The 21944-nt window shown below is 50.4% G+C and overlaps 1 protein-coding gene across 5 annotated transcripts in view; it reads right to left on the bottom strand.

Moving 5' to 3' along the window:
• Positions 1-21944, bottom strand: part of SIN3A (SIN3 transcription regulator family member A) — a 67728-nt gene that overhangs the window by 33420 nt on the left and 12364 nt on the right. For 4 of the 5 annotated variants that reach the window (XM_051834600.3, XM_051834603.3, XM_051834601.3 and 1 more), the window contains exons 2-5: positions 12868-13089; positions 7883-8059; positions 1608-1714; positions 518-800 (exon numbers count right to left, since the gene is read on the bottom strand). In XM_051834600.3, coding sequence (XP_051690560.2) covers positions 518-800; positions 1608-1714; positions 7883-8059; positions 12868-13089 — 789 coding nt within the window. The remainder of the gene's footprint in view (positions 1-517; positions 801-1607; positions 1715-7882; positions 8060-12867; positions 13090-21944) is intronic. The other variant, XM_089310840.1, reaches the window with a different exon arrangement.

Below are 21944 nucleotides of genomic sequence, written 5' to 3'. Positions count from 1 at the left end.
ACCTTTAACAAGACGACAAACCCTCCTGCAGGAGGCTGCTAGATCACCTCTGCGCCAGCACACTGAGGTGACGGAAACGTCATCTGCACCTTCTCGTCCGGCTGCCACTAGCACGCACGGCCCTGAGCTCTGCAGATGCAGCCGAGCACTTGGTCTGTTCTAGTCACAGGCAAGTGCATCATCACCACCTTCCCCTCCATCACTGGGGTCTTCGCTCAGCTTGACACAAGTTAATCTGGTAAAGAGCAGCCTCTGGAATGACGGCACGTGGACAGTGGTACCTCTTGACCATGAGAGATGATCCTGTCTAAGTACTGAGCTACGAGGCCACCACCTGTGCTCACTTCAGGAGACACGCAAGCATGCTGTGTGTAAATGTGACACATTAAAGGTGCGGGATGAGCTGCATCGTTGTCGAGGAAGGCTCTGGGCCTGTCTGAATCCTGCCAAGGGCAGGTGTCCACGGCAGGTGCTCTGAGACACCCACGTCACATGAGGCGGTTTCCCACAGGCTCACCTTGCTGACTTTGGCAGGTGCAGGCTGAGGAGCCGGCTGGGCAGGAGCTGGGGCTGACTGTGCCGAAGGCTGGGAAGGATGCTGGGGTGGTGGCTGAGGCTGGGGCTGGATGCCGTGCGTGGGGATCTGATGAACCTGGCCAGGAGTTGTCACGTTCACCATGTCATTGGTTTGCACCTCAATTTTGTAGCCAGGGGGCAAGAATGTGTTGAAGCCCATGATCAGGTCAGGGTGGCCTTTGAACAGCTGGGAGACACGACTAATCACTCCTGGAGTGTCGATGCTGATAAACAGAAGGAAAAGTGAAGGCTGCAAGCCTGACAGACACCCTAGCAAGAAAAACCTCCCCCTCAGTTTTCTCTACGTAGGGAAACACAGAGATCAACATGCATGTCACAGAATCTACGCACACAAGCTCTGGACCTAGACACTTGTCCCAGTCTTGAACACAATACACTCACACTTTCATGGTAACAGCAGTATCACACAGACACTCAGTCAACTGAGAGCCGCAATTTCCAGGCAGAGCTGATCTTTGATACACCAGTAGAAATCCTTTACTGGGCACAGCTCTGCACTGTTCGACGAGCTGCTCTTAACAACATGCGAACCACGTCAGAATACCAGGGCATCTGAAGCCCACTCATCAATCAGGCAGTCTAACTTACTACCAGCACCACTGTCCTGATAAAGCACTGAGAAACATTTTGGCAGGAAAATTTACCAACATGGAGAGAAAAGTCTGGTAGTTTCCATCATGACCTGGAAAATTCAATGCTCCAAAGGGGGCACGGGGCAGGCTGTTAGCCTCGCGGTTCAGATGCCCGTGCTGCACATCAAGGGCCTGGGCTCAATGCCGACTCCACCTCCTGCTAAGGCAGACCTCGGGAAGCAGCGGTGACGGCTCCATAGAGTTCCTCCCATGCACACAGTGGTGCTGGCTTGAGCTTTGGCTAGCCCGGCCTTGCCCTGGCCACCACAGGCATCTGGGTAGTGAACCGCTAACTGCAGTTCTCTGTCTCTCTTTCAGACAAATATCCAAAAGCAACACACCAAGCACAAAGCTTGAGTCCAACCACACATCTTTTACCTCTGAGATTTAAATTCCTTCATGATGTCAAGGAAATCGTTGTAGACCTGAGGCTGACTACCGAACTGCAGCTTCACCTGGTCCAGGTAAGACAGCGCATCCTCCACCTGAGGCAGGACACACAACGTTATAAAGAGGTGACAAACGAAGAACAACAAAAACAACGTATGCCTAAATAAAAGAGTAAGTGAAACAAAGTATTAAAATTTGGCATGAATGTCAATAATAAAACAGAGGCTTAAAACAAGAACCCTTGTAAATCTCGTTGAAAAGCAATTTAGCTGTTCATCACGTGAGTCTCTGTGCACTCAGCTTGGTAACGGTTTAAGAAAACCTGGCACACGGCAGGGCGGACTGAGAGGGGGCAGGAAGACTTGCCATGCCTCAGGGACGGCCAGACACCTCGGCGCAGGCGCGAGGACAGTGGCCTGCACATGGTGCCAGCCAGAGGAGCGCAGAGAACTACACACATGCGAAAGCTTTGCCATGACAGGACTAAGACTGACTGTGTCTGGGAACTAAGGGAGGGGAACCATGCAAAAGCCACACCAAGAGAACCGATTTCAGGGACTCTAAAGTTATGAGTGGGATTTAGGACAAGGCAAATACCCACTATGTATTTCCCATATACTCTGAGATAAGCATGTTAAATTACACAAAATACAACATTTAGGAAAGTGTTACAAATCTAAGACACACTGTGGTTACACGTTGTGAAATGGAGCACTTGTGTTCAAATAAACCAGTAAATGGCGCCACGGCCCGAATGTGTCCCCAGATGCGAATGCTGGCCGCAGTCACCACTATGCTATTGGAAGAGGCGGGGCTCGCAGCAGCAGCCTTAGTCAAGAGGATGGGAATCATGTGGATGGCTGGCAGCTTTATAAGATGGATGGCAAGAACCAGTGTTGGTCCCTTTTGCCGTGAGAGAACAAAGTTCAAGGTGCCAATCCTGGAAGCAGAGACCAGGCCTTCCCCAGACAGCAACCTGCTGAGTCCTTCATCTGGCCCTTCCCAGCCTCTGGAACTATGAGAAGTCCACTTCTAGCTCACCCTCTGTCAAGCCTCCTGTTAGAGCAGCACTAGACAGAAGCATTTAAAAGGCTGTCCGGGGGCAGCACGACAGCACAGCAGTTAAGACGAGGGCTCAGACGCCCACACCCCTGTGGCAGAGTGCCCTGTCTGAAACCAGGCTCCATTCAATTCCAGCTTCCAGCTAATGCACGCCTAGGACAGAGCAGGTCACGGTCCAAGTACTTGGGTCCCTGCCCAACATGTGTGACACCTGGATGGAGTTCTAGGCTCCTGGTGTCAGCCTGGCCCAACCCTGAGTGTTACAGGCATTTGTGAAGATGCAAGCTCTCTCATTTTGCCTTTCAAATGAGATTTTCTTTCTTTTTATTTGAAAGGCAGAATGACAGAGGGGAAGATGCAGAGACAGATAGAGAACTTCCATCCACCAGGTCACTCCCCCAATGCCTTCCATAGTTGTGTCTGGGCCAGGCAGACGTCAGGAGCCGAACTCCATCTGGGTGTCCCACGTGGGTGGCAGGGACTCAAGACTTGGGCCATAATCTGTTGCCTCTCAGGTGCGTGAGCCAGGAGCTGTACTGGAAGCAGAGGTGGGCTTGGTTCCAGGCACTTTTGATATGGGATGTGGGTACCTTAAGCAGCATTTTAAACCACTGCATGCAACAGTCAAGGTCAAAGTGCTTCACTACTGCTCAAGCACAAATCGTATACTTGATCAATGCCCACTTGTCTGACATGGTTGGTTTCTCCAGATTTTACAAATATTTATAACATGAGAATTTTTACTGAAGGCCACTGGAGTATTGAATTTATATTCAGGACTTTACATATTGAAGTCTTCTATTAACGATCAAACTGATGGAACATGAAACTCATTTGCAGAAGGAACAGACTTCGCAAGCTTTTTAAGAATAATATTCACCGTTACGACAAAGGAAGAGATATCAAATATAAACGTGGCAGGGGCAGGAGGGGAGGCCAGCGCTATGGCACAGCAGGTAAAGCCACCATCTGCAGTGCCGGCATCCGATATGGGCACCAGTTCAAGTCCCAGCTGCTGCACCTCTGATCCAGCTCTCTGCTATGGCCTGGGAAAGCAACAGAAGATGGACCAAGTGCTTGGGTCCCTGCACCTACGTGGGAGACCCAGAGGCAGCCCCTGGCTCCTGGCTGTGGCCATTTAGTGAGTGAATCAGCAATGGAAGATCTCTCTCTCTGGAAGATCTCTCTCTCTCTCTCTGCCTTTCCAATAAATAAATAAATCTTTAGACAAAACATGGGGCCGGTATTTTGGTCCAGCAGGTTAAGTCACAGCTTGCAATACCAGCACCCCAACTGGAGTGCCAGTCTGAGTCCTGGCTACACTGCTTCCAATCCAGCACCCTGCTGATGCACCTGGGAAAGCAACAAGAGATTCCTAAGTTCTTGGGAACCTTCCAACCACGTGGGACCTGGACAGTGCTCCAGGGCCCTGGTTTTCACCTAGTCCACCCCTGGCTGGTGTGGCCACCTGGACAGTGCTCCAGGGCCCTGGTTTTCACCTAGTCCACCCCTGGCTGGTGTGGCCACCTGGACAGTGCTCCAGGGCCCTGGTTTTCACCTAGTCCACCCCTGGCTGGTGTGGCCACCTGGACAGTGCTCCAGGGCCCTGGTTTTCACCTAGTCCACCCCTGGCTGGTGTGCCACCTGGACAGTGCTCCAGGGCCCTGGTTTTCACCTAACCCACCCCTGGCTGGTGTGCCACCTGGACAGTGCTCCAGGGCCCTGGTTTTCACCTAGCCCACCCCTGGCTGGTGTGCCACCTGGACAGTGCTCCAGGGCCCTGGTTTTCACCTAGTCCACCCCTGGCTGGTATGGCCACCTGGGGAGTGAACCAGCAGATGGACGTTCTCTCTCTTCCTCCCTCTTTCTCTGCCTTTCAAGTTATTCTTAACCAAAAATAAACAGACACAAAGTAGTACATCACAAGTATAACCACTGCAGAGAGAAAGAACAGAAATCCAAAGTCAAGGAATCATAGATGATACGTGTATGGAGAAAAAGCTCCCAGGGAGTCACTGCTGAAAATCAGTTATAGAATCACACTATGCTTTAAAAACTCAGTGGGACGCCAAATTCTGAGCAGGACACCCGATGCGAGAGCAGCGAGGGAACCCGCGTCCCTGAAGCGGGGTAAGCACGCAGACGGTCCCGAGAGCCCCAGGTGGAAGCGCAGGTACAGAGCAGCGCGTGGGGGCGCCCGGCCCGCACAGATGAACTTCCCAGGCCCTGCCAGCAACCCTGCGCTCGCTCAAGTCCGCAAGCCTGCGAGGGAAACAAACCAAGCAGCTGTACAGAGCCTGCCGGCATACACGCCAACGCACAGGCACACCTCAAAGACGCCCCAAAGGACTCAAATCTTTCCCTGTCACTATCTGCCAAAGACAAAACGTGCAACCACGCTGATGCTCGAGGAAACTCAAGTATTCTCCCTTCCTTACTACAGAACACCAAGGCTTACGGAATTCCGATTCAAATGCTTGCAAAGCGTTAGAACTGATCCCCAAATGGCAGGCAGCAGGGGGACACTGGGTTAGAGCCCCTGGAGGCATAAGCCGCACTTCCCAGCAGGAAGCAGCGCGGTGAGCTGCTGAATCTAGGGGCACAGTGAGAGCTGGCAACTCAAGGAGAGCAAGAAGCTCCGACTCTGCCTGAGGGTCCCGCTAACTCCGAATCCAAAGCCTTCCCCGCTGGTTTATGTAACCCAGCGTGGAGTCCATCTACCCAAGACAACTCCCAGGAAGGTCAGGGAAGCTATGTTGTTTCCAGAGGGCTTACTGCAAAGGGCAATGGACAGAAACCAGTAACATTTAATAGCAAGTTCACAAACATTTTTTGCAACATTAAGGTATAATCTGCTGAACCTAATACAAAACTGAGACACACTAAACCAAGTTTTCAGAGACTATCCTGAGGACTGGGAAAGGTGCTGAGTTCCCAGCTGTCAGGCTCTGATACCAGCCTCCACTGCAGAAGCACAGAGCAAAGTGTGTTACATCAACAGGCCCCGGAAGGGCTTCCGGAGGCCCAACTCATTTCCACTCTCTTGAGAGACTATGTAAGTCTTACTCACTTAGGACAATACAGGTGGTCAGTTTTACAGAAGTCCTCACAGCTTAGCTTTGGCACGCTTTATGATGCTGAGGTACTTCGAGAAAGTTCACGCAAGAACGGAATCGGGGGTGGAGCTGTGGCCCCGACAGGTAAGCTGCCGGCTGTGGCGCTGGCATCCTACATGAGGGTGCCTCTCGTCGAGTCGCAGCCACTCCACTTGGGGTCCAGCCGAGAAGGCAGCAGGACACCTCCCACCGCCGTGGGAGACCTGGATGCAGTGTCTGGCTCCTGGTTGTGGCTTGGAGCATTTGCCACCGCAGCTACCTGGAGTGACCCAGAGGATGGACAAGCTCTCCTCCTCCCTGTCCTCTGCCTTTTAAATGAATAAATCTCTTAAAAAGTAAGTGGAAATACTATCTGGTGTACCGTGTTCTCGTAATAAGCATTGTGAAGATTCTCTGTCTTCTGTAGCATTTCATGTTCTTAAATTCATATTAAACCAATTCCTGCGAACCCAACCAGTGAGGACAGGGACCAGGGAGAACTAGTCCTCTTTATCCTTAAGGAACAAGTTCCAAGACTTCTAATAAGATGTCTGAAAGCACAGAGACTTCCCAACCTATACACATTTTCCTACGCAAATCACTGCTGATCGAGTATTAGTTTGGATGCCCACCCAAGGCCCAGGTGTTAAAGGCTTGATCCCAGGGTGGCACAGCTGGGAGAAGGTGAAGAGTGACCCATCATCATGTTGAGGAGGTTCGTAGGCCACTGGGCACAAGCCCTCAGCGGTGGTTCTCCAGAGGGGTGGCTGGATACGGCCCTTCCTCCGCACGCGCTCCACAGTGGGGCTGCTGACCCGAGACCGTGAACCTTCAGAACTGTGGGCCACAATGTACCTTCCTGCATGAAACAGCTTCTCTCAAGTATTTGTTCTAGTGACCAAAGCTGATCTACACACACCCCCACCATAAGGTCTAATTTACAAACTAGGCACAGGCCGAGATCAACAATAACTTACCGTGGATCCTAGCAACTTTGGCAGACCACCTCTTCCCCAGGAAGTCAGACGCTCAGCTTTCCCTACTCGGGCACAGCACCACTCCCTTGTGCTTTGGGGACCTGAGGGCAAGCACTCTGGGCAGTGACGTTGCCCTGACAATGGAGGTGCTGGAATGAGGAATGACTTCCTCACACTACTTAGAACAGCTCATACATTTAAAATTGATGAACTGCTTATTTCTAGAATTTCCCAGTTAGTATTTTCAGGCCATGGCTGACGGTGGGTAACTGAAAGTTCGGGTAACCGAGGACTACTGCGTCAGGAAAGCAGAAGTGGGAATACTATGGCCAACACACAGGGTGTGCTGCTTCAGGTGTGAAGCCCGTTCCCACCTGCCAGCAACCTGACACAATCCGGGAACCCTACCGTCTCCTTATAGTTCTTTAATAAACTGCATTTCCTGCACTCAATTTAAAAGTTTATACGAACAAAAAACTGGATAAACAGAAACCAGAACACTGTGACAACCACACATTTTGAAACACAGCAGGCAGTGAGCAGACACACGAGCAGCGGGAGCTGTGTCCCTTCTGCAGACCCCGCGGGAAGGAACCCTAACGTGGAGCCCTCAGCAGACGAGGGCACCCGCAGTTCACTCACACTTTGTCATGAAGGTTCCTCCAAAAAGGGCATGTGTTTTACTAATGAGGGACTTGACAGCCAGCCAATTCAACCATCCTTAAACAGGGGAAAAGATTCAGTCATACGATTTATCACCGGGCTAACTTACTCTAGAGGTGTATAGGCAGTCAAGTTTGCCCTCAATAAAACCTTACACAGGATTCTAAGAACTAAGAGTTCAACAGAAAGCAGAAGGTTAACTTTGTCAACACAGAGCCCCTCACCCTGATGCGATGAGAACCAAGCATTCACACACTCTACACACTTCTCCAGTGTCGTCTTCTCTGGACCAGGCACCAGTGCCAAGATGGGAAGCAAATGCAGGTTTTAAAACAAGAACAAAGTAGAACCTCTTGTGGTTGGACCCCAGTCGCTGTGTACAGTGTGCAACACTACGACTCACAGGACGCAGCCCGCACCCCCGCTGGAGACCACCTTTTAACCTGGGAGAGGAGCTGAATACCACCTTGAGCCTCTGAAACTGCTGCTGCCCCTGCACTGGTGCGACGGGCGGGGCTGGGTGCGTGTGACTCTGCACCACCTGGCCTCCATGGGGCTGTACAGCTGCAGGGTGATGGTGGCTGCTGTGCACCGCTGCGATGGCGGGCCCGTGACTTCCAGAGCTCTGCGGCACAGCTGACACCTGCGCAGCACAAAATGCAGAGGAGAAACTTCAAGGTCTGTACATTCCCGCGCACGCTCCAGAAAAGCAACACAAACGCACAAAGCACGTGTATTTCTCTTGTACAAAGACAATCACTTAGGGGCCAGGGCATAGTCGGTAAAGCAGCTGCTCCACTTCCAATCCAGCTCTCTGCTATGGCCTGGGGAAGTAGCAGAAGATGGCCCAAGTCCTTGGGTCCCTGCACCCACGTGGGAAACCCAGAAGAAGCTCCTGGCTTTGGATCAGCCCAGCTCCAGCATTGCAGCCATTTGGGGAGTGAATCAGTAGATGGAAGACTTCTCTCTCTCTCTCTCTCTGCCTCTCTGTAACTCTGTCTTTCAAATAAATAAGTAAATCTTTAAAAAAAATAATTACTTAGAAGCTCCAATTTTCCATAAAAGAAAACTAGTAAAATAAACTACATCCCACCCCATTTCAACGGTGGGGGGTGGGTGATAGGCATTTGGTCTAGAGATTAAACTACCAGGTAGGGCACCCATATTTTATATTGGAGGTGACTGAGTTTGACAGTTGCCTTTAGCTCCTGAATCCAGCTCCCTGCTAATGCAGATCCTGAGATGCACTGGTGATGGCTCAAGTAGTTGGATTCTTGCCACCCACACAGGAGACCCAGGGTGTGTTCCCAGCTTCACCCAGACACAGTTATTAAGACATCTGGGAGGTGAACCAGTGAATGGAAGCTCACTTTCTCTCGCTCTCAAAATTAAAGAAACAAAAATTGTATAGCTTAGTGTTTCTCAAACTATATGTGATAAAGGATTAGCTTTTCTTTTTAAAAACTTTTAGTTTTCATTCATTTGAAAGGCAGAGAGACACAGAGAAAGAGATATTACACCCACTGGTTCACTCCCTAAATGTCTGCAATAGCCAGGACCATGCAAAGCCAAAGCCTGGAGCCAGAGACTCAGCCATCTGGGCCATCAGTGCTGCCTCCCAGGCTGTGCATCAGCAGGGACATGGAACTGGAGGCGAAGCCAGGACTCAGATTCAGGAACGCTGGTGTGGGCTGAGCAGTGCCGTAACCAAGCACCAGCCCCAAGTCTGGCTCCTTCTTAAATTTCAATGCATCACAGCTCACTACTTATATCCCCCATCTGCTGGTTCATTCCCAAATGGCCACAATGGCCAGGGCTGTGCCAGGCCAAAGCAGGAGCCAGGAGTTTTTTTTTAGGTCTTCCACATGGGTGCAGGGGCTTCTGCTGCTTTCCCAGGTACATTAGCAGAGAGCTGGACTGGAAGTGGAGCAGCCGGGTCTTGAAGTGGCGCCCATGTGATGCTGGTGTCACAAGCGGTGGCTTAACATTCTATGCCACAACACTGGCTCCCAGATGCATATATTTTAACATGAAAGAAACACGCAAAACCCAGAAGTTGAATGTATTCATGAATAGTATGAGAATTTTTTTTAACATACATATATAAAGCACTTCACACAGCAGTATGATGAAAAGATGCTAAACCCTGCGCCACCGTCAGGAAGCAGGAACTCAGTGCAGGCTCGCGGGTGGGTCTTGGCCAACACCACTGCCTCCCAGGGTCTGCACTGGCAGGAAGCTGGAGACAGGAGCTGGAGCTGGCACTCCAATCTGGCGTGCAGGCACCCCAGCCTGCTCCCAGACACACACTCCAAGGGTCACTAACAAGTGAGGATGCAGAAAGTCTTTCCAGACCAGTTGAACAAATTATGGTTCAGATGGACCTGGAACGAAACATTATATATGCAGCCCTTAAAAATAACAGTGAAAATTTTATTAGGTTAAAAAATTTTAATGTTTATTTATGTTTACCTACTTGAAAGGCAGAGTGACAGAGAGAGAAAGAGATGGAGAGATTTTCCATCCCTAGTTTATTCCCCAAATGCCCACAGCAGCGGGTCTGGGCCAGGCTAAAGCCAGTAGCCCAAACATGAATCCAGATCTCCCAAGCAGATGGCAGAGGACCAAGCCCTTGCCATCCTCTGCTGCCCCCCACGAACGCATCATCAGAAGTGGATCAGTAGGCGAGGCAGGCAGCTGCAGGTAAAGTTGCCGTCTGCGACACCAGCACCCCTTGTGAGCACCAGCTCGTTTTCCAGCTGCTCCGCTTCCAATCTAGCTGCCAGCTAATAGCCTGCAAAAAGCAGCAAACCATGGCCCAAGTACTTGGGCCCCTGCTACGCACATGGGAGACCTGGACGAAACTTTTGGCTCCTGGCCTTGGACTGGCCCAGCCCTGGCTATTGTGGCCATCTGGGAAGTGAAGTAGTGGGTGGAAGATCTACCTCTGTCATTTCCCCTCTCTGTAACTCTTTCAAGTAAATAGGAAGGAAGGGAGGGAGGGAGGAAGAAGAAAGAAGTGAGATAGCTGGGACATGAACCAGCACTTGGACCCCGAGTGGCAGTTTAAACCACGCAACACAATGCCCGTCCCAATGCAGTGATTTTTTTAAAAATTATTTAGTTCTACCCAGATCAATGTTCAAGTAGAAAAGTGACCCTGGGCCAGCGCTGTGGTATAGTGGGTAAAGCCACTGCCTGTGGCACTGGCATTCCATGTGGGTGCGGGTTCAAGTTCTGGCTGCTCCACTTCCCATCAGGCTCCCTGCTAAAGCAGCTAGGAAAGCAGGAAAAGATGGCCCAAGTGCTTGGGACCCTGCACCCATGTGGGAGACCTGGAAGAAGCTCCTGGCTCTTAGCTTCAGCCTGGCCCAGCCCCAGCCATTTGGGGAGTAAAACAGCAAATGAAGATTTTCTCTCTCTGTCTCTTCTTCCGTTTAATTCTGACTTTCAAATAAATAAACAAATAACCTTAAAAAAGAAAAAGAAGAAAGAAAAGGCTGACCCTTCTATGTTAGGTAAAAAGAGAAAACAGCAGAACAGTTCATAGTATTTGCTCCAAATTGCATAAAAAACGCATTTAAAGGGGCCATTGCCATGGCATAGTGGGTAAAGCTGCCACCTGCAGCGCTGGCATCCCGTATGCGTGCCGATTGGAGTCCTGGCTGCTCCACTTCCAATCCAGCTCCCTGCTGATACACCTGGGAAAGCAGTGGAAGACAGCCGAAATGCTTGGGCCCCTGCACCCGCGTGGAAGACCTGGAAGAAGCTCTGGCTTCAGATTGGTCCAGTTCTGGTCATCGTGGCCATCTGGGGAGTGAACCAGCGGATAGAAGATCTCCGTCTGTCTCTGCATCTGTCTCTCCCTTAACTCTTTCAAGTAAGTAAATAAACAGTAAGTCTTAAAGTGCATTTTGATAGCTAGCTAGGTAGGTACAGATATTTTTGGATATCCAAGAAATAAACCAGAGGGAGAAAGTCTGAGAGATCAGAGGAAAAAGTCATCTTACATCCTTTTCTTAAAAAAACATGGCGAGGCAGGCACTGTGGCACCTCTTGGGACACCCACATCTCATATCAAAGTGCCAGTTCCCATCTCAGCTGCTCCATTTGTGATTCAGCTTCCTGCTAATGCACCCGAGAAGGCAACAGATGATGGCCCAAGCACTTGGGCCCCTGTCATCCATATGGCTGACCCAGATGGAGTTCCCAGCTCTTGGCTTCAGCCCAACCCAGCCCTGGCTGTTGTAGCCTTTTGTCGAATAAACCAGCAAGATGGAAGATCTCTCTCTCTCTCCCTCTCTCTCCCTCTCCCTCTCCCTCTCCGCCTTCCAAATACATTTTAAAAAATCTGTATTGGGACCCCTCTGAAAAGGCATCCTCTTGGGGCCAGCACAGTGGCACAGCAGTTTAAGCTGCTGCCTGCAATGCCAGCATCCCTTATGAGTTCCTGCTCAAGTCCCTGCTGTCTTACTTCCAATCCAGCTCCCTTGCTACAAACGTGCCTGGGAAGGCAGCAGAGGGTGTTCCAAGTGATGGGCCCTGCCACCCACATGGGAGACCCAAACGGAGTTCTGCTCTCCTGGCTTGGCCTGGCCCAGGCCTGGCTATTGCGGCCATTGGGGAGTGAACCGGCAGATGGAAAGACGGACTTTTTCTCTCTGTCTTTCAAATAAATAAATCTTTAAAACAAAAAGAAAAAGGGTGTGTTTCTCTGGCCCAGCTACCCTCTCTCAAATACTCAAAGCACTTTTTCTCTCATGTCCCCAAACCTGCCCAGTGGGCTGTGATAACACAGAGTTTACGTCAGATGGAAACCAACAAGTCCAGTTCAGCTGTCCCTGTGCCCTCATGGCACAAGTCTCTTGATAAAAAGTATACAGATCTAAACCCTGGGGTAAGCTCCATGCTGCGTCATACATTTTCATTATGAATAGTTCTGCACAATGAGAAATGAGTTAAGAATGTTCACAGAAGTATCTGGTGAAAACCACAAAACAGTCCAACTGTCCAATGGTAGAACCATTCATAAACCGTATATTTGTAAAATTTACAGCAAAGTGAAACTGAATGGAAAAATGATGGGTCTTAGGAACAAAGAGGAGTGAATAGGGGAGTCAAGAAAGCATTGCACACCCCCTTTAGATACAATTTCAAAAATACCCAAACTCAACTACCATGCTACTCAGATGGAACGAAACTGTGGGAAACAAAAGGTAATGAATGAGAACATAGCACCCAGCTCAGGTTCCGACCTCTGGGGGACTCACAGCGCACTTCAAAGGTCACAGCGACAGGAGGGAGGCACACAAGTGTACTGTGTTCCTGTATTATTTTTTATACCCTCACATATCCCATATACTTTGTGTGCATCAAACTCACTGCTTAACAAAGAATAACTCTCTAACCGGATGGCATCACCACCCGCCCTCCGCCCGCCGCCCGCCTTACCTGGTAGCTGGGGGTCACGGAGTACTGGATGCCCGTGGCTGACTGCATGGTCTCGGACACTGCCTCGTACACCGGAGGGGCGGGCGCGAGCACGCGGTGCTGGTGTGGGAAAGCCTCCGTGCTGCCAGGGAGCCGACGCTGCTGGGCCGCGTACACCGGTGACTCGGGGTCATCCAAACGCCGCTTCATTCTGCGCTCATGCTCAGGGATGTGCTCCCCAACCTGCAGAACCCACAGCGAGGACAGGCAATCAACTCCCACGCCGCTGCCCGGGTGCAGGACCAACGGGGCTACTCATCCCATTAGACGACCACTGGGCAGCTCTCACACACACACCCTTCAGTGAACAAGGTTTAACTGAAAAAGAAACTCAAAGAACATTTTAACTAAGTTGGTCCTGCTAAGTTGAAAATTAACCTCCAGTTGTAAAACACAAACATAACCCCTCCCTCCTGCAGTTTTCTGTTCAAAAGGTATCATTCCTAATACTAATTACACAGCCACACACTGCAAAAATACTAAGTGCTGCATTTTAACTCCTCAGCCCTAGTATACTATACAGTGGCCTAATTTTAAAACACCGATTATTGCAACAAACGGCATCAACTACTACAGTGAGGAGCTTCCCAGCTTCTCCAGCTGACACGTGGCAAAGGGGAAAGAAAGAGGGCCCTTGAAAGCTTGCCTGTTGCTCTTGCTAACATTTTTAATCTGTGAGGTGACTACCCTAGCTTAGTGATATCTGCAGGACACGCCAAGCCCAACGACACTGCCCAGGAATCCATCCGGCCCTCTGAGCTTCTCCAGCGTCAGCATCCCCAATACACGCACTCAGCACCATCCGCGGCACAGAATGCCCCACCGCTCTGTCAGTCACAAAAAATCTCTTAACGACATCCCCACTGTGGTGAAAAGATAAAAGACTTGGCAAGCCACCCCATCATCTAAAATGAAGCTCCTTTGGGGCCGGTAGCACATAAAGCTGCCACCTGGGGTGCTGGCATCCCATATGAGCTCCTATCTGAAACCTGGCTGGCTCCACTTCCCATCTGCCTTCCTGTTACTGCAACTAGGAAAGCAGCAGAGGATGGCCCAAGTGCTTGGGCCCCTGCACCCACAGGGGAGACCCGGATGAAGCTCTTGGCTCCTGGTTTTGGCCTAGCCCAGCCCTGGCCGTTGGGGCTATATGGAGAATGAACCAGAGGAAGGAGGATCTCTCTGTCTCTCCCTCTCTAAGTCTGCCTTTCAAATAAATAAATTTGGAAATGAAAAATGCCTTTTCCCAATTTCTGAGTCCACCCATTCCTCTCTTCTCCACTCAGCACGCACACAGGTGCAGGACGGGACCTGCTCCTCACAGGGACGCCCAGCTCTTCCACAGTGTTCTCCTCGACTCGCCCGCCTCTGTCTCTCGGACGAAGACTTCCTGGGTGTTTCACACGCTCACGAGCCTAAGCTGCACACTGACACAGCACAGCTGTTCAATTCACAAGCTGGGCATTGTTAATGTTCTGTACATCTCAAGGCACAAATATGCTTCCTGTAGCCGGCAACTATTTTTATTAAATTTATTTATGAGGCAGATACAGAGCTCCCATCTACTGTCTCTCTGCCAAACGGCAACAATGCCCGGGCCAAGCAGAGCCCAAAGCCAGAACCACGAACTCAAGCTCAGGTTCCTCAAGCGGGTGGCAGAAACCTAACGACATGAGCCTCACTGCTGCCTTCCAGGTTGCACATTCGCAGGAAACTGGAGTCCAGAGCCAGCGCTGAGACTGGAACCCAGGTCCTCCAAAGCAGGATGCCTAGGAGCGCCCGCGCCTGTGGTTCACGGCCAGACCCCAGGACTATGCCGTCCACACTGGTGTGTGACAGCCAAGCTCAGAAGACGCATTCACAGCTGTGGAGGGGAAATCCTTCTGAATTTTAACTGGCTGTCTTCCTAGTACGAAGCAGCACCTTTAGCTTAGTATTTCAGAATCTGCATCCATCCTCAGTAGTGAGAAACAGACCTGCACGGGCCACCTGATACCCGTGGAGCCGCTGCTCAGCGCAGCACCGACACTAGACATCACCTACCTTGGGATGAGCAACCTAGTGTAATAAACAAGTGAAGCAGAGTGTCAGGGACTTTTTGGCTGCCACTTACGTGCCTATTCATGACCTAAGCTATAGTTTGCTCACGTCTCTACTGCTCTGAAACCTAGATGCTAACTTGGCTGATATTAATCTTTAGAATCAAAAGCGGTACTTCATAAACGGCAAACCAAATTCAGATGGGAAGAGCACAGTACGAGTACAGGACCACAGAAGAAATACCGGAGCACCTGTCAAGAACTGGATTCCAGGGGCAGGCATTTGGGGTAGCACTCAGACCTGCTGCTTGGAATGCCCACACCCCAGATCAGAGTGCCTGGTTCAAGTCCTGTTAGCTTCCTGCTAACGCAGACCTTGGAAAGCAGTAGGATAATGGCTCTAGTATTTGGGTCCTTGTCACCCATGTGGGAGACCTGGATTCAGTTCCAGGCCCTTGGCCTCGGCCTGGCCCTGCCCAGCTCTGGCTATTGAAAAATTAAAAAAGAATTGGACCTGGTCACAAGTCTGACAAGATGAAGCTTTGTGACTTTGGCACTGGTTTCTTTTCTGCAAAAGGACAGGGGTCAGACTCCATCAGATCCTTCAGTGTGGGTCTGGGAACCAGTCTCCATGGAAAAGACAAAGGTGGGACCGAGTCCTTCACAGACCAAGTGTAAAGCACCAAACGTTACTCTGAGATCATGATCCTTTTTCTATTAAAATATACTTCTTATAGAAAGGGATTGTGGTTTTAGAAAGCATTTCATTTCTTGGAGCCGGCGCTGTGGTGCAGTGGGTTAAGACCCTGGCCTGAAGTGCCGGCATCCCATATGGGTGCTGGTTCGAGACCCGCTGCTCCACTTCCCATCCAGCTCTCTGCTGTGGCCTGGGAAAGCAGTGCAAGATGGCCCAAGTCCTTGGGCCCTGCGCCCATGTGGAAGACCTGGAAGAAGCTTTTGGCTTCTTTGGATCAGTGCAGCTCTGGCCGTTGTGGCCAACTGCGGAGTGAACCATCGGATGGAAGACCTCTCTCTCTCTCTCTGTAACTCTTTCAAATAAATAAATAAATCTCTTAAAAAAAAAAAAAGTATCTAATTCCTGGGGCCTGTGCTGTGGCATAGTAGGCTAAACCTCCGCCTGCAGTGCTGGCACCCGATATGGGTGGCCGTTCATGTCTCTGCTGCTCCTCTTCTGATCCAGCTCTCTGCTATGGCCTAGGAAAACAGTGGAAGACAGCTTGAGTGCTTGGGCCCCTGCACCCACATGGGAGACCCGGAAGAAGTTCCTGGCTTCGGATCGGCACAGCTCTGGCCACTGTGGTCATTTGGGAGTAAACCAGCAAATGGAAGACATCTCTCTCTGTCTCTCCCCCTCTGTCTGTAACTCTGCCTCTCAAATAAATGAATAAAAAAAAAAAAGAATTAGGCCGGCGCCACGGCTCACTAGGCTAATCCTCCGCCTTGCGGCGCCGGCACACTGGGTTCTAGTCCCGATCAGGGTGCCGGATTCTGTCCCGGTTGCCCCTCTTCCAGGCCAGCTCTCTGCTGTGGCCAGGGAGTGCAGTGGAGGATGGCCCAAGTGCTTGGGCCCTGCACCCCATGGGAGACCAGGATAAGTACCTGGCTCCTGCCATCAGATCAGCGTGGTGCGCCAGCCACGGCGGCCACTGGAGGGTGAACCAACAGCAAAAGGAAGACCTTTCTCTCTCTCTCTCTCTCTCACTGTCCACTCTGCCTGTTAAAAAAAAAAAAATTTAATTAATTTCATTTTCTTCACCTCCACCACACCCAAGAAGCTGTGGAGGGGCTGAGCCACACTACCGTCTTCTAACATTCACCGTCCATAATTCAGTTCCCTAGCTGCCTCTCAGAGCAATCCCTTCCCCTCCAGTGCTGCAGCTGTCCTTTGTCTAGGCCTCCTCGTCACTGCCCCTGTAGCCAGGACCCTGCACTTCTCTGTCCTCTCAAAACCACCTGCCTCAAACGCAGCTCTAATCGAGTTGTAAGCCCACTTAAGATATAATCCAGAGTCCTTAGTTTAGCCTGCAAAACCCTTCCTTACTGTCTGGGGGAGGAATTTAACTTGCCAACTGTTTCCTCCCAACCCCCTCCCCAGCTCCCAACCAGGCTAAGCGTCTGGCCACCCCTCCTAACCTCACCTACAAGCTTCTCCAATGTAGGATCCTTCTCAGCCTTGTCTGCTGAGGCCTAACACCTCCGACACAAACACTAGCAGCCCCTCCCTCACGTAAGACCCTGGTTAGAGACACACACATCCCCTATCAGAGTGTCTGGGTTACAGTGCCAGCTCTGCTTCTGATTTCATTCTTCCTAGTGTGGCTCTCGGGAGGCAACAGGTGATTCAAGCAGCTGGGACCCTGCTATCCTTGGAGACCTAAATTCAGTTCCTGGATCCCAGTTTTGGCTTGGCCCAGCCTCAGCCTTTGCAGGCATTTGGGAAGTTCATCAGTGATGAAAGCTCTCCCTCTCTTTCAAAATAAAAATTTTAAAGATGCCCTTATTTGCCCATAAGCCAAGCACATCCTCCTGTGCACCTTAAATCATTTCTAGATCACTTACAATAAACAATGTAACACCAGGTAAAGAACTGTTACGCCATACTCTTCAGGGAGTAATGCCATAACAAAGAAAGTCTGTACAAACTCAATTCAGACACAACCCCACTCCCCCGCCCCCAGCTGAACTCCATGCAGGTGGAGCCCATGGACACCGAGGGCCAGCGGCACGGTACTCACACAAGCAAGAGAACGGCAGAGATAGTTCACACACAAGGGTGCCAAGCACTATTCTACAGAATCTACAAATATCACTTAGCCATTATGGCAGCCCTTGTAAGCAAGGTGCTACTAGTTTCTATTTTATTTACTTTAAAGACTGACAGAGAGCTCCCATCTGCTAGTTCATCCTCCAAATACCAGCTGGGGCTGGGCCAGGAGCTGTGAACACAATCCAGGTCTCCCATGTAGATGGCAGCGCCCCAATGACTTGAGACCCAATTACTTGCATCGTACGCTAGGGTCTGGATCAAGGCACTCCACTATGGGACCTAGGCGTCTCAACTGTGAGATAGTCTCTGTGTGGGAAACGATGAGTGACACCCCACACAATGTACTCAAACGAAGTTTGTGCATTTCACTGCATGCAAATTTTGTACCAAAATAAAAATATCCTGACATCTAGATAATGACGTACATGCTCAAGGCGTACTCATGCGTGTAATTTCACCTTGAAACACATCAAGAACTTAGTCGAGACCATGGAGGCAGGGACAGATGAATGTGACAGGACAAGTACTAAAACAGTGCTAACTTACGCACAGCACAGGTAGTGTGCACACTGGTGCTCACGATAAAATCCCATCAACTTTGCTAAATATCTTTCTAAAATTTTTCTAAAAAACCCTAAAGAAAAAACTATTACAAACCAGTTCAATGGTACAAATAAATACTGTAAATTTGGAGAGTGGTAGAGATGTGTACATTGGGGAAGAGCACAGGTAAGTGCTGTTATGCCTTGAAACTTAGAGAAGAACTGGGATATGGGGTACAAAGCATGAAATTACAATATTACAGTAACTGAACTCACATGCAATAACAGCTATGTAGAATCCCTGCTCATTCATTCATCCCACAAATAATTCCCAGTCCCTCCCACACGCCAAGCACTGGGCACTGTGAATTCTAGCTCCAGTACCACCAGGCCTTCCACGTGCTACTGCTCCCAGCTGATTGCTCCTCACAGCTGATGGCAGACACAGAACCCTCCTACTTCGAGGGAAACGTTTACACGAAGAAATCAAGTGACTAGCTCAAGGTCATACACCTGGCTAAAGAAACAAGGCTGGACTCTGGAGAAGCAGAGCTGGGCTGTAACAGCCCACGTGCAGCTACAGCCTCCAAAGTCTGAATGCAAACGACGGCACCGCAAGAGAAAGGAAAGGTAGGCATGTTCCTTTAAAAAAGATTTCTTTATTTGAAAGGCAAAGTCACAGAGAAGCAGAGGCAGAGAGAGGTCTTCCATCTGCTGGTTCACTCCCCAGATGGCCACAATGGCTGGAACTGGGCCAATCCGACGGCAGGAGCCAGGAGCTTCTTCCGGGTCTCCCACACGGGTGGCAGGGGCCTAAGGACCTGGGCCATCTTCTACCGCTTTCCCAGGCCATAGCAGAGAGCTGGATCAGAAGTGGAGCGGCCGGGACTCGAATCTGGGCCCACATGGGATGCCAGCCCTGCAGGCGGTGGCCTTACCCATCACGCCTAAGCTTCAGCCCCAGGGAATGCATTTTCAAGCCCTGTTTCAGCCAACATGATAATCATTAGCCACCCTTATGATCTGGGATCTCTGTTTCAGCTCTGAAGCTTATGGTGTGATAACTCCAGGTTACGAAGACAAAATTATAAAAAGCAAAAAGGGGAAATTTGAGGGGTGGAAAATAGAGAAAACTAAACTGAATAAACCGTGGCAGAACGTGACTAAGTCAACTGGCAACAAGTTCTGATGAAACACGGGAAACAGGTCCCCATCACCACGCCAAGTCACTCAGGCAGAGCAGGGCGGTCCCGACACCACACGGAGTTTCTGGACAACACTGGACAGTGGTGGCATGTGCACATTCCAGACAGATGGTACAGGGCAGGGGTGCAAGCTAGCCCCTTCACGAGTAAGAAAAATAAAGACCCATTTTCTAGTTCTACAACTTAAACTGTCTTTAAAGAGTTGGTCTCCTGGGGGGCCGGTGCTGTGGCCTAGCAGGCAAAGCCGCCTCCTCCAGTGCAGGCATCCCATATGGGCCCGAGTTCGAGTCCTGGCTGCTCCATTTCTGATCCAGCTCTCTGCTATGGCCTAGGAAAGCAGAAGATGGACCAAGTCCTTGAGCCCCTGCACCCGTGTGGGAGACCTGGAAGAGGCTCCTGGCTCCTGGCTTCAGCTCGGCGCAGCTCTGGCTGTTGTGGCCAATTGGGGAGTGAACCAGCGGATGGAAGACCTCTCTGCCTCTCCTCTGTGTAACTCTGACTTTCAAATAAATAAATAAATCTTAAAAATCTTATCTCTTTCACTTACATTAAATATCACAAATTGGGGCAGGAGTTGTAGCTTAGTGGGTAAAAGCTGCTGCCTGAAATGCCAGTATCCCATATAGGCGCCAGTTCGAGACCCAGCTGCTCCAATTCTGACCCAATTCCTTGCAAATGTGCCTTGGAAAGCAGCGGAAGATGGCCGAAGTGCTTGGGCCCTTGCTACCTACGTGGGAGACTCAGAAGAAGCTCCTGGCTCCTGGTTTCAACCATTTCTGTAACTCTGCCTTTCAAATACATATATAAATCTTTGTAAACTTACGATAATTAAAAGGGTGGACACTGTTGGCATAGTAGGTCAATCCGCTGCCTGCAATGGCATATCCATATAAGCTGACAACTGCAGCACCAGCATCCCATTTGGGCACTAGTTCAAGTCTTGGCTGCTCCACTTCTGATCCATCTCCCTGCTGATGTTCCTGGCAAAGCAGTGGAAGATGGCCCGAGTGCTTGGGCCCCTGCACCCATGTGGGAGACAATGGAGGAAGCTCCAGGCTTCTGGCTCCGGTCCGGCCCAGCTCCAGCCATTGTTGCCATTTGGGAAGTGAACCAAGGGATGGAAGATCGATCTCTATCTATAACTCCGCCTTTTAAATAAAATAAATAAATCTTAAAAGATATACATACATACATATGCATGTACATATTCTGGTCAATCTATTTAAATGAAGACTCTGGGGGCAGGTGTGGTGACGCAGTGGGCAAAGCTGCTGACTGTCATGCTGGTATCCCACATGAGAACCATTCAAGTCCAGGCTGTTCCACTTCCAATCCAGCTGCCTGCTAAGGGCCTGGGAAAAGCAGCAGGGGATGGCCCAAGTACTTGGGCCCCTTCTACCCTTTAGGGAGAAGCTCCTGGCTTCTGGTTTCGGCCTGGCCTAGTCTTGGCTGTTGTGGCCTCCAGGGAGTGAACCAGCAGACGGAAGATCTCTGTTTCTTTCTCTAACTCTTCCCAATAAATAAATCTTAAAAAAAAGAAAAAAAAAGATGCTGAATAAATGGAAACTTTTCTTTAAAAACAAGAAACTGGGGGCCAGCGCCGTGGCTCACTTGGTTAATCCTCCGCCTGTGGCGCTGGCATCCCATATGGACGCTGGGTTCTGGTCCCGGTTGCTCCTCTTCCAGTCTAGCTCTCTGCTGTGGCCTGGGAGGGCAGTGGAGGATGGCCCCGGCGCTTGGGAGACCAGGAAGAAGCACCTGGCTCCTGGCTTCGGATCAGCGCAGCGCTGGCCGCAGTGGCCATTTGGGGAGTGAACCAACAGAAGGAAGACCTTTCTCTCTCTATGACTTGACCTGTCAAATAAAAACAAAAACAAACAAAACAAACCAAAAAAAAAAAAAACACAAAAAACAAAACAAACAAGAAACTTCACTAAATGTCTCGTGAGTGAGTGTGACTTCCACCCAGTACAGTGCCCACCCCAGCCGTCTACTGGAAACCTCTCCAAAGCCGCCCTCGGGGTTGAAGTCTGCCAAGCAATGGGATCGACCACAGCACAGATGAGGGGCACTCCTCTCACCATCCCCACACTGCTCAGAATCAGCGTGGAAAACTAACAGCTCATTCTCCTGAAAGGCACAAGGCTGAATGCCCAAGTCTCCCTTACACTCAGGTTTTCTCTAAGCAGAGGGCCTCAGCTACTGGACACCTGCCCCTACCCTGGGCACACTTAGTGGTGCTGAAAGACATTCTGGGTCTCACAACAGGGGGGAGAGGGGAACGGGCTGGGTGCTACAGGTGTCTCACGGGTACAAGCCAAGGACGTGCCAAGTGTTCTACAAAGCACAGAACTGCCCCACAACAACAAAAAAACTATGGGCCCAAAATGTCAGTATTGCACCAGGGGTTTAATGGTAACACCATTCAGCCTATGCTGAATTTGTGAGCTTTAGCGATGCGACAATT

The sequence above is a fragment of the Oryctolagus cuniculus genome, chromosome 12 (genome assembly GCF_051225735.1).
Source record: "Oryctolagus cuniculus isolate XC-2025 breed Fujian yellow rabbit chromosome 12, ASM5122573v1, whole genome shotgun sequence".
Taxonomy (NCBI): Eukaryota; Metazoa; Chordata; class Mammalia; order Lagomorpha; family Leporidae; genus Oryctolagus; species Oryctolagus cuniculus.
This window is presented reverse-complemented; position numbering and strand designations above follow the sequence as displayed.